General features: G+C 43.5%; 3 protein-coding genes across 4 annotated transcripts in view; 1 reads left to right on the top strand and 2 right to left on the bottom strand.

The window, feature by feature from the left end:
- Positions 1 to 493, bottom strand: part of SARC_06590 — a 3,895-nt gene extending 3,402 nt beyond the window's left edge. For both annotated transcript variants that reach the window (XM_014299493.1, XM_014299494.1), the window contains exon 1: positions 185 to 493. Coding sequence is in view for 1 of the 2 variants with exons in the window: in XM_014299494.1 (XP_014154969.1) it covers positions 185 to 281 (97 nt within the window). In the remaining variant the exon portion in view is untranslated. The remainder of the gene's footprint in view (positions 1 to 184) is intronic.
- Positions 494 to 644: 151 nt separating this feature from the next.
- On the top strand, positions 645 to 4,972 carry SARC_06589 (hypothetical protein). The gene is made up of 6 exons (XM_014299492.1): positions 645 to 838; positions 1,584 to 1,700; positions 2,258 to 2,413; positions 2,796 to 2,990; positions 3,922 to 4,005; positions 4,237 to 4,972. Exons 1-6 carry the CDS (start codon positions 800 to 802, stop codon positions 4,456 to 4,458), a joined length of 813 nt encoding a protein of 270 aa, XP_014154967.1. The 5' UTR covers positions 645 to 799; the 3' UTR covers positions 4,459 to 4,972.
- A 1,010-nt stretch (positions 4,973 to 5,982) lies between these two features.
- SARC_06588 (hypothetical protein) lies at positions 5,983 to 11,385 on the bottom strand. Its single transcript, XM_014299491.1, has 5 exons — positions 11,221 to 11,385; positions 9,336 to 9,456; positions 8,379 to 8,529; positions 7,887 to 8,161; positions 5,983 to 7,464 (listed from the first exon to the last, which is right to left on the bottom strand). The coding sequence occupies exons 1-5, from the start codon at positions 11,305 to 11,307 to the stop codon at positions 6,350 to 6,352; spliced, it is 1,749 nt and encodes a 582-aa protein (XP_014154966.1). The 5' UTR covers positions 11,308 to 11,385; the 3' UTR covers positions 5,983 to 6,349.
- Between the last annotated feature and the right edge of the window lie 734 nt (positions 11,386 to 12,119).

Raw genomic sequence — 12,119 nt, 5'->3', positions numbered from 1 at the left:
TANACATACACACACACACACACTANATANATANANATACANATANATATATATATATATATATAATATATATATATATATATATATATATATATATATGTGTGTGTGTGTGTGTGTGTGTGTGTGTGTGTGTGTGTGTGTGTGTGTGTGTGTGTGTGTGTGAATGTATGTATAGTGTACTTACCTGGTACGGGTCCAAACACCTTGATATGCCCACGCAACACACTCTCGGCAGACCTCACAGAGCTCACTCCACGGACGATGTTCTTTAACACGGCCATGATTTGTAAATTTTCAGCTTCGTTGGCGTGTTCAAGTGTAATAAGTTGTTTGCATAAGGCACCGGTAGTTTACAATTTATCTTGCTTGAGTTGACTTATACGGTTTATTGTATGGGGCTATGATGAAGCGTATGTATCTATATATTCCTGGCACAGAAGTATACACAAGAATATTCGTGGGACAGTGTATGATGTCTATACGTACATAGTAGATTGTGTACCTCATGTATGTGTACTTATATATGAGTGCATATTTCTGATATCTGGAGTGGGCCAGGATTGAACGGGAAGGTGTCAAATATTGATGACACATAGATGTTTATCATCAAAATAAATTTATAAATAAATGAATATGTATATGATGACGGGTATATTTACATATGAATAATATTGAGTTGTAGTATATATTTGATGTATATCCTGTAGCTTTCCGTGCATACAAGTGGCATAGATTATAACTACGTGCATACACGTAGCAGAGACACTTAGTACGTCTCTCACTTGCACGACCTGACGTGATGGAGGCCACACCGTCGGATGAAGCTATCCTGAAGCAAGTATGTTGTAGTGTGCATAGGAGTGCATGTATAGGATTCGTTCCTGTTGACCTTGAACACGTCATCGATGTAAAGCAAGGGCAAAGCAAGTAAACGATCGAATGATACAGACCATTTTCGGATTGTCTCAGAATTTTTGCTCGGCAATATATTTGCAGAAGTGCTTGTGGTAAAAGGATACATGTAAGATGTTGTGCTTACTTTCAGCATCCCCGTCCAACACACGTTCCAACCTCATGTACACTATAACATACAGTTGCACATCTCTGCACACCTTCTTATCATATATAAAAGCATCACTGATATATGCACATGCCCTCAAGAAAGTGTTTGGTGGTGTCGTCTAAGACTGATCGTGTTCACACAGAGCCTTTGCATACCTGAAGCCGCTATCAGCGCTGTGTTTTGTTAGTGAGCCCACCTACGCCCCAACCAACGCTGCTCTATTCGTATCGTCACATCGAAGCATCTAGTATGACAACTTGAAGCTATCGTTTGCTATTTTCTCACACTGGACTTAAAGTTCAGTGTTGTGGATATAAAGACATTATCACTGGGAATTGTCTCTGTATTCATCACATGCACATTGAAACATTTCGAATCTCATTCTGATCAGAGAAGTCTAAGAGCAAGCAAATTGTGACATCGTTTAGATCTATCTTGTTTATGGTTCCTGTGGAGAGAAAACTTAGAAGCAACTGATACCGAAACTCTACTTTGGCCTCATACACTCAATCGCTCACAGAGAGAAACCTTAGAGGCTATCCAGATGCTAAACCCCATGGTGAGTGTGCCCATGGATATCAGAGAATTGGCGAAGGAATATGAGGATGGATCGGCTGTGTACGTGAACAAAATAGAGGTTGGTATACCCTGTGGTAATGTGTATATGCATGTGCACGTGCGCTGTGTATCTGCAAGTGGAGCTAAGCGTGTGTATATAAGCGTGAGATATCAGTACACACGTGAGGTCACGGGATTGACAGAGTTTTGATACCGTGTGTAGTTGTCTGTTGTATTCTATCTGCAAGTTCCTCTTTAAATATCGCTGTGTCTACAGTTTGGCACTATATATTTAGTGCTGTGATATGGGTTGGCGCGGCTGTCTATGCTTGTACACTGTCGTTTGCCATACTTTTTGGACCACACTTGTGCAGAAGATCAATTGGCTCTCGACATCAATTCTTGGCGGTTTGACTTTCAAAGACATGATCTCAGAAGTTGTTCTACTGAAGGTCTTCCTCTAATAGCTTTTTTGCCGATACGTGGATCGATAGTTGAGGACATTTTCAGTCCTTTGAAGGGGTGCATTGTCTGGTTTCTTGCAGTTATAAAGCACGTAGCTATGAGTGTATGAATAGATAAACTATCTAAGCCACATTTATTGTCTGATCTAATCGCGTGTTACTTTGTGCACAGAATCTGTCAAAGACTTACAAGAGCTTTCGAAGGTGTCGAAGAGATGGCAACTGTTTATACAGAGCTGTCAGCTATGCCTTGCATGAGAAACTGCTGCAAACAGAATCACAGACACTGCAAGAACGCTGCCAGGTGCAAATAGTGAAGAGCAAGCCGGTATGTTGCGTGCTCGTAGCTGGAGAGATGAATGCAAAGCTACTGAACAACAGTACAGTGTGGCCAATTACGTGTGACACTCACTATAGTGTGGTCAAATACGTGTTATACTCACTATAATGTGGTCAATTACCTGTGATACTCACTATAATGTGGTCAAATACGTGTGATACTCACTATAATGTGGTCGAGTACGTGTGGTACTCATAATGTGGTCAATTACGTGTGGTACTCACTATAGTGTGGTCAATTACGTGTGGTACTCACTATAATGTGGTCAAGTGCGTGTGGTTTTCATATTGTGGTCAATTACGTGTGGTACTCACTATAATGTGGTCAATTACGTGTGGTACCCACTGGGTGCCTACGGCTGCGATTACAGGCTCTGATCGAGGCAGGCTTCCAGGAGTATGTATTCGAAGACTTCTACGAGGCTACTCTGGAGAGCTGGATGCAAGTGAAGGAGAAGGACAGTCAGTGGGTGCATGAGCTCTTCAACGACAGCGAGATGTCGAATGCCATAGGATTGTACTACAGGTTTATGACCGCGGTGGAGTTACGGACCAATGCATCTGAGGTACGATATAACATACAGCGTTCAAGGAGAGGTGCTCTGTTGACAGTTGTAGAGCAATATGTTAGTATTCATTGTATTTATTATGCCCTAGGTAGTCATACATCTTAGTTACTGGGCTGTCATTGTGTAGACTTGTATTGCACGAATTCCCTGATTTGTTTTTAGGTAATATTCCATCGACAGGGTACTGTTATACCCGATTTTTGCTGTCCCGTTTGGTCTTCTACCAGCAGCTTGTTCAACGTCTAAGCCAAACAGCGGGTTGCCCTATAGAGTGGTACACACACAGTATGCTGCCGTAGTGATCATAGTTCTTTTCAATCATCATACTGTTTTGCATCTCACTGGTGTCAATATAGATTTGCCGGATACTCACAAGTCCAGCCGTTTGGTACTGTACAATATTGGTTCATTCTTGGCTGGGTACAAAATCCTCTAGCGCCTCAGCTGTAAGGTGTTTTGCATAGCACAGCGCCCGGCTACAGCACTCACTCGTATTGCCTCGATTTTTGTATGGTACCAGTTATCCTCTTTGGTCGCAAAGGTGTGATGCCCTAAACTTGGCAGTCCGGGATACGATTTTTCCGTAACATACTCTGTGACAACATTGTTATTGTATCATGTTCGCATTCTGATGTGAAGTGCTACGCTGCAATATAAAAAAGTACATCAGAGTTACGGTGCAACCTAGGCAAAGGTGTATTGCGCAGTCTTTCACACTTGGCAGTTGCAAATAGTAGGCACCCACTGCCGATGCAATCGCAAGGCTCTGCATGAAATCAATTGGCTCAACACGTATGTAGTATACCAATTTTCGTTCCCGTTACTCACTAAGTCCTTCCTTGAGCTCACTCTACAGACTGTTCACGAGGCTTTTTTCGAGCTTATTCTACAGTTTACTCACAAGGTGTTTCTGATGCGTATTCTACAGTATATCCACTTTCTGGAGGATGGGACGACAGTTGAGAAGTTTTGCAACACTCAAGTCGAATGCTACGGCAAAGAGGCAGATAATGTATGTGCGTCTGATGTCACCGGTTACAACTACACATATGCAAGGCTTGTTTCGTGTGTCAGCACACTCAGAAATCATTGACGTACAATCTATACGTGAGCATCCTTTACAATATATATGTGAGCACCCTTTAGCAAACAGTGACCCATTCTCACATGGCAATCTGTGCGTAAGCAACCTTTGGCACACAGTGCTTCTGACCCGTTCACCCTTCTCCTGCTCTGCCTTCAGATACAAATAGCCGCACTGTGTCGGTATTTGAAGATTAGGCTGAAGATAGTGCACTTGGATCAGTCGACCGGGGACGAGTGCAATGTGCATGACATCGGCAGGGAAGATGCCGATGACGCGGAGGACAGTATCACGCTGTTGTACAGACCAGATCACTATGACATACTATATGAAACATGTAGTGCTTTGTCATGGATAACGCCCATGACGCTGTGCTCATAACTGATTTCGCATTTGAGTGGTAGTGTTGATCAAGTATGCATGCACAACACTAGGGTATCAACGAAAGAGTATCAACGAATAACCGTCCTGGGTTCTCCTGGCAGTCGTCACTATGAGAATGTAGAGCCCGTGGAGTAGATGATACGAACGCTTTCGACGATTGTGGTCAATTAAGGGAGATATGATACTCTTGTGGATTTCAAATGAAATCGCATAGCTCTGCAGTGTTTGTGTTGTTTGGTTGTACAAGGATAGTTTATTGATTTAGATATATCTGTATTTTGCGTAAGCAAACATAGTATATGACGCACTGGTATTGTATTGATTCATTCAAAGCACCACGTGTTCTCAACGCGCATGTTGTGATATTCACGTACACCTGTACACTTACATGCATATGCACATATCTCTGGAGACGATCTTTAACCGCATGTTTATTCTATAAATAAAGGTGCACATGACTGGTTACAAATTTTCAAGTACGAGAACACGGTACTTTAGGCGCTGGTTTGTTTAGAATTGTCGTCGTGCTTTGTTAGGTTCATCTCCAAATTTTCAAGCAAATAGTACTATACTTGGGCCACGATGTACACACACGAATGTATACAATCCAATTTGAGGTGAAGCGTTTCTATTCGCGCCTGGACTTCAAGGTGGATATTTCCTGTGATCCAGCTCAGGGTAATATATTATATCTGTGGGGGTTTCTTTTTCTTCAACCATGCGATTATATTCTAATTGTGACAGAAATATGATCCGCAAAACAGAATTTATTCGTTGACATTTGTACGTGTACACATATAACATGAGAATTGCAAATATGTATTGGTTTATTTAGTTTATGTATAGTATTCTTTTTAATATCAGTACTTACAAACAATCGTTTCTTTGCGTGTAGTTTGTATGGTTGAGCTTTCAACCACTAATAGTCACAACGGAAACAACATCATTTTCCGTGCTCTCTTAGTTGATGTGTGTACATTCCTATCTGCACTGGTTGGGCTTCGTTAATGAGAGAATATTACTGAGGTGTGCAAAATAAAACGGGCACCGGCCTATCAACCGAATAGATATAAAATATGGCTAACTAGGGCAAACTACTATGCATATTCAATAGTATTGCTTTTTTTGTGTTCTTCGTGTATTCTTAATTAGTGTTTCGAGGTCATGTATTCATCACAAATATTATACTCAGCCATTTCAATAGTACCTGCCACAATCGGGAAACTCATTCACCCGGAGACCCTGAAGTTTCGACTGTAAACATTTAAGCTTCTACTACAATTGACTGTGGTCGTCGGATTTCTAAGCTACTTGCTTCAGCCCTTCAGCCTCTTTCTTCTGCTCAGATTCACAAAATCTAAGTGAATATACTGAGCGTGCATCAATTATTGAAATCTTGTGGATACAAATGTGAGCGAAGCTACATTGTAGTTGATACTCCTTACCAAGCCGGATATATGCATGATTGATCATAGTTAGTGGACACAGAAAAGGAAGCATGAACGTGCACAACTGTACGCTGTGACGCATGGACTACTCGAACGCGCATAGAAGTGTATGGGTGTATATAGATTTCGTTAAATCCTATTGATTGCGCCAGAATGGGCTCAAATATCAATAAAATGAACATACTCATCTACCGGCCTCAAAGAATATGTACACGTTGGCATATACATCGAGAATCACCACGTAGGTAAGAAAATATGCTTGTATGTCTCTTACGTGTGCATTGAAGATACCTTTGTTTGTCAATATTGATGTATAGAGTGATAAATGGGTGTATATGCCGATAGTATTCAATTCACACACCCATCAATAGCAGAAGCAGGCCAATTGGGGTAGCAGCGCGTATGTTTCCGCGCTTGCACTTTGATGTACTCAGCCTGGATCACTCCCATTTCTCCCAATCGGAATCCGATCCCTCTGAGACCGCTGCTGCTTCCTTGTCCACTTTTGGACTTTGTACCGGTGCTTGGCTTTGCACCTCTGACCCTGCCTGCTGGACCTGGTTGGCCTTAGACCCGCGCAATGTATCTTCCTGTTGGATATCCACTGTATTCCTCGATTCTTCTACATCACTATCTTCATCCCCATCATCCTTGTTCACATATCTCAATGCTGCTCCGTCTTCGGCCGCACTCTCGCCCCAGCCATCCTCCGCACTCTCGTCCCATTGGTCGTCACCGCCCATTTCTTCCATGACATTGGCGGAGTTCGCTCTCTTCCCATCCGATTGGCCCTGGTCCTCCGCATGCGACCAATTAGGGTACAATGTGTCCTCACTCTCTTCGCCCCACGCACTCCGGTCGCCATCCGTCTCCAACTCGGGCTCAGTAGTCTCACTCCCCGGGAATGCGGTAGTTTCGCTTTCTATGTCGTGAGCATAGGCGTAAGCACTAGTGTTTGTCTCGTCGTCGCGCTCGCTGCCCGTGTCGCCCGCTGACAACACACCGTCAGACGCGAGTGCCGAGGATTGTGGTATTTGCAGGTGCGATTGCGGTTGTGGCTCGTGCTCCGCATGTACATCTGCATGAGGATCTGCAGCTTCCTCTGTATCCTCTGGCCCAGTCACTTGCAGCGGGTGTGGGTCGTGGTTGGGGCTTTCATTTGCGAGCCCCCTTGTTGCTTCGCCCGCCGTTTCAGCTGGGGTGTCTAGTGATGTGTTTACTGTGTCACGTATCGCCGATGAAATATCTGATTGGGCCGCTGGCGCTCCTGTTAATTCGGGCTCGTTTGCCTCAATGTCACACTCCGCACTTGTTTTATCAGACCTCTCCATCGCTTGGTCACACACCGTTGCCGCGTTGTACGGGATCTCAATTTGAGACCCATCATCGTGTGGTGTATCTGTCTCTGTATTCAAAACTTTACTCGTACTTGGCAACGGGTCTTTGACAGTGACGGTGTCTCCCTCATCCCAGCCCTTTTCTCCGTCGCTCCAGTCGTCGTCATCATCACCCCAACCCTCGGAATCATTCTTCTGAAGATCGGATTCCATTGCCCCTGAGATGTGCACACGATTCGATATCAGACTATGATCAGAGATTCATAAGTAGCATACGCACACACATGACGTGCAGACTACTTGCTTACTACTATTCAAATACCAAGAGACGATTGGAATGAGTATTGAGGGAATATGGTGACCGGTGTCGTGCTGTCGGTCAAACGTATCGCACACGTAGGGCTATCTAGCAGATACGCACACACGCACAGACCAGCAACCCTTGGAATTTCCCGCGCCAAGCAATACCCCATTGGATTTGTTCACTGCCCACGGGAACGTGCACCGGAGAAGTTTGGAATTCTAATATATTATGAAGTGTGGAAACATACCTCGATGTAAAACTCAAGATATCAGTGAATAAACTAATGTGATAGAGGTAGAGCAGATTCAATGTATGATACCAGGGTATTTTCCTTACTTTTGATTTCCTCTCGTTGCTGCACTGCCCCATCAAACATATCCAGCTGAAAAAAATACCGTTTCCAAAACACCTCGAATGAGACTGCATTGGGCACCAGATTTGCTTCCATGTTGGCGATGCTGTTGGATTGAGACCGCAACGTCTCGATTTCGGCTTTTCTCTGGCTCATAAATGGGTTTTCTATCTGCCATTTTCGGAAGGCCTCGGTGTTCTCGGGATCAGTGATGAATGTGGTGGGTGTGGATTGCAGCTGCAATATGTGCAGATCCCGCCTGTAATGAATACAAGGTGAGTGAGTGGGTGGCTGAGTGAGCTTCCACATGGTGGTGATTACCATGACCTGCATGGGCACTCGTCGAGCTAGAAATACATAGCCACAGACCAGAACTTTATCCCATGCCCATAGTTGGACAGCAGAATAAGCGGCTTCAAATACAGACAGATAGGTGCTCTTCATATCTGCTTTGCAAAAGGTCAGTAATCACCCACCTCGTATATCGCGCGACCGGTTTCTTCGCTGGAGAAGCCCTCGCACCCTGAGGTGGCGCATACTTCGGTTGATCTTTCTGTCGTTGCTGTCTGGATGAACTTTGTGGAAGATCGAGCGAGTTGAAAAACTCTTCCGCTTCTTTAGGCACATCTGGGAATGGTGAACACGAGGACAAACATTAAACCTTTCAATCTCTACCGGAATATGACTGGGATGGATGGGTAAGGTAGGTAGCATGAGAAAAGAGAGGCACAGCGATCTAGAAGGCTTCCCAGCTACTAGGCAATGGCACGCTAGCTCTTCTCAGGCAATTGTCGCAAGGGCTTTACAACTAGAAAAGAATATAGTCGGGTGAATCTGAAATGTGGCTGAGCATGTACACGCCTGAGTGGCACCAGAAGACGAGGTGACTAATGGGCCGTCACGAAGAATTGAGCAGCTAAAATAACCATGCCAAAATACGACTGAATATACCACTGACTGCCTGCTTGTTCTGTAAAACCAGATACAACATAGCTGATACTACCAGTGGTTATACAAAGATTAAACAAAGGTCATAAGCCTCAGCAGGTGCGATTGAGCAGAATACAGTCCAGGTGGGGCCCTGGAGCCAACGGCCATGCAAAAGACAGAACCAGATTCACATGTCACCGAACCAAAGCAAGCTAATCGCACGAGCGACATATCAATACCACGTATAAATGCACCACACATCCGTAAACCGATGGTGAACCGGTGTCTGAAGTATGAGATCAACGTCAGTCAGGGTATTTTGCATACGTTTCGCTATAGTTTCTGCTGTAACCAGAGACACATGTCACCGAACCAAAACAAGCTAATCGTACGAGCGACACATCGATACCACGGATAAATGCACCGCACATCCGTAAACCGATGGTGAACCGGTGTCACAGTATGAAGTACGAGATCAACGTCAGTCAGGGTATTTTGCATACGCTTCGCTATAGTTATTGCTGTCATACTGGCCGTGTCCTGTGCGATGTGTTGCGATTCGGTGGTGACGGTATCCACAAACACTCCCAGGTCGCTCTTGGTGGCTTCCACAAGTTCCTGAGTCTGTCGCAGATATATAAGCGATTTGGAGGAAAACAGATGGGGGTTAGTAGGCATACAATGGTACACGAGCAAAGACAAAGAGGCGACAGGCTGTAAGCGGTATCGAGTGGCATAGATGAGGGGTGCTACTCGATCGGGGTATGACGACAAGCAGAAGGAATAGAGTACATTGGAAGAGATGGGAACACAGGTGTCGCATGTATGATGGTATGGATGCAGATAATGCACAGTTTCTCTGGTGTAGGCTATAGAGGTACAATGCTTCTTCCAAATTAAGACGGCCAATCAAGTATTCGTTTAATTTAGTAGCGACAAACATACACTTGAGAGGTCCTAAGCCGCCTGGTATGGAAGAATGAGTTTTCACTCTACGAGAAGTATCAAATCAGATGTGTAGTATGGAAGCTCTCAATTGACATATGCGTGATATAGGACGTTTGTTTGTTTGCTTGTATTCAGGCATGAGTGCATATGATACCTCCAACACTCGAGTCTTTGGGCGTGTTCTGTTATTGCTGCTATGTGTGCTTTGTAAGCCCTATCACTATGGGTCTATACGTGAGTGACAACAGATTGTCACAGAGCAATTCAGTCACCAAGTGAGCATGAGTGCGTCTACTCGCATCCACTCTAATATTGCTGAATGAAAGAGCGGAGATCGTAAACACCTGCGCACGAGTGTATCAACCGAGACTATCTTTGTACAAAATGGGGGAGGTATGCATAGAAATGTAGTATGTCTTCCTTTTGAGTATTGAGAAACCACTTCCTTGGGTAGAGTAATCGAATGTAAGCCTACACCGAGGGTCGAGAATACGTGTTGAAATAGATTAGGTCCGAATATAGACTCCCGGCGCCTAGTGCAGATATGGGTGATTCTAGGACTTACGAGAACAGGCAAGCCTAAATCTAACCCAGTCCAAGGACAGGTGTAGAAATCTGATCTAACCAATTCATATACATTTACACAACCTTAACCTATTGAACCTGTGAAACTCTTTTCGCAATTCGAGAGACAAATACATGGCAAGAACTCGGTTTTCAGTACAACTGCGCTACAGGGATAAGTCTGACAAACACGTTATACGGGTAAAAAGAAGCCTCAACGTCATTATCTAAGAATACTCTGATACCACAGATACAACTCAGCATTGTGCATGAGCTCACCTGCCTAGCAACCTTCTCAGGCAACTTATGGCACACGCATCTACTTGGACATATTCTAAACTTCAAGTTTCATATGCAAAATTTAAATCGACACAGAACAGCACAGATGTACACCTGTACCTGTCACAATTATAGAGACACAACTGTATAGGAGCATTCACTCGCTGATTGAAGGTGTGTGCATACCAACGTCTCAGTCTATCTCGACACACCTCCCATTTACAGTTTGCACAATCATGCCGATCATTGAAGTGCAGAACTTAGTTCGTAACTGTTGTCACGACAGTTATGTACGCTTGCTTCAACCCCACACGTGCGTCTCTAACTCCTATACCTAGATGTGCGTCGCTAGGACGTGCATCTGCCTAATGGCACAACCCACAAATACCCATGTCGATATGTGAACAAGCATGTTACAGCTATATACGTATACGTGTCTCCATAATTCCCATATAATCACCTACATGAATCACATAACACCGAATTCAAAAGAAGTATCTCATGAAGTCATAGTACACCCATACAGCACATGTACAGTAGCACACCCATACAACACATGTACATTAGTACACCCATACAACACATGTACACACATACCTGCTGTTGCAGATCTGCCACCAAACTAGCTCCCCAGCCCCACCAGTCCGACGAGCTCGCTTGATCTCTCTTACTCCCACCCGACATGTTGACGTTGCTACTTCAGTAGAATACGGACCAGATTGATCCAACTAGATACACGGTGGGGTGAATATTCAAGATACATACATAGACTGCATCGATTATTCGATTTATTTATTTATTTTATCTTTACTTTTATTATTATTTTTACTTTTCGTAAATATTTTTACTGCTTTTTAAAAAAAAACAACTGAGATGTTGGGGGAAGGAGTAAACGTTTTTTTTCGAATTGTTTCTCTAGAAAGAAAAGGTCTTTTCACAGGACAAGTCAAAAGGTGTCATTTGCCGCAAAGGGTCGCCTATTTATATCCCGTACAGTATTCACATGACCGCGATATGTCGGCGATTAAAAAAAATAACATATGTATGTAAATAACTGATGTATTTATACGAGGTGGTAGTACAGCAGATGTGTAAGAAATAGCCCATTTGTCGACACGTAGAACATATTTCAATTCCCTGTTAATGCTATCAAGAGGGACGACTTTGGTTTATATGCAGGAAATACATAAGGCGAACAAATCACAGAGCATTGTAATATATAGAAAATTTCATAGGGAAATCTGCAAACATGTCTAACAAGCGAGCTAACAACGATGATATGAACAAAGACAATTTCCTAGATAAACAGGAAAGTCCGGAAGAAGACAAGGCTCGCCAACAGGTATTGTATCACTAATTGTAGGTCTACATTCCAAAATCGAAAACGCCCACCCAAGTTTATATATATATATATAAATATATATATATATATAAAGGTGTGTGTGCGTTTTCTTTTTGTATGTATACGTAAATGTCTATGTATATGTCTATGTGAC

Source organism: Sphaeroforma arctica (assembly GCF_001186125.1).
Source record: "Sphaeroforma arctica JP610 unplaced genomic scaffold supercont1.476, whole genome shotgun sequence".
Classification (NCBI taxonomy): Eukaryota; class Ichthyosporea; order Ichthyophonida; genus Sphaeroforma; species Sphaeroforma arctica.
Note: the sequence above shows the minus strand (reverse complement) of the source record. Positions and strands in the feature narration are given on the sequence as shown.

Excerpts from the sequence above, each read along its gene's own strand:
- SARC_06588 (XM_014299491.1), bottom strand. The coding sequence starts at position 11,307 with ATGTCGGGTGGGAGTAAGAGAGATCAAGCGAGCTCGTCGGACTGGTGG. Across the intron at positions 9,457-11,220 it reads TGGCAGATCTGCAACAGCAG|ACTCAGGAACTTGTGGAAGC; the intron begins GTATGTGTGTAC and ends TATCTGCGACAG. Across the intron at positions 8,530-9,335 it reads AGCAATAACTATAGCGAAGC|ATGTGCCTAAAGAAGCGGAA; the intron begins GTATGCAAAATA and ends CACCATTCCCAG.
- SARC_06589 (XM_014299492.1), top strand. The coding sequence starts at position 800 with ATGGAGGCCACACCGTCGGATGAAGCTATCCTGAAGCAA. Across the intron at positions 1,701-2,257 it reads TGTACGTGAACAAAATAGAG|AATCTGTCAAAGACTTACAA; the intron begins GTTGGTATACCC and ends CTTTGTGCACAG. Across the intron at positions 2,414-2,795 it reads AAATAGTGAAGAGCAAGCCG|GCTCTGATCGAGGCAGGCTT; the intron begins GTATGTTGCGTG and ends CTGCGATTACAG.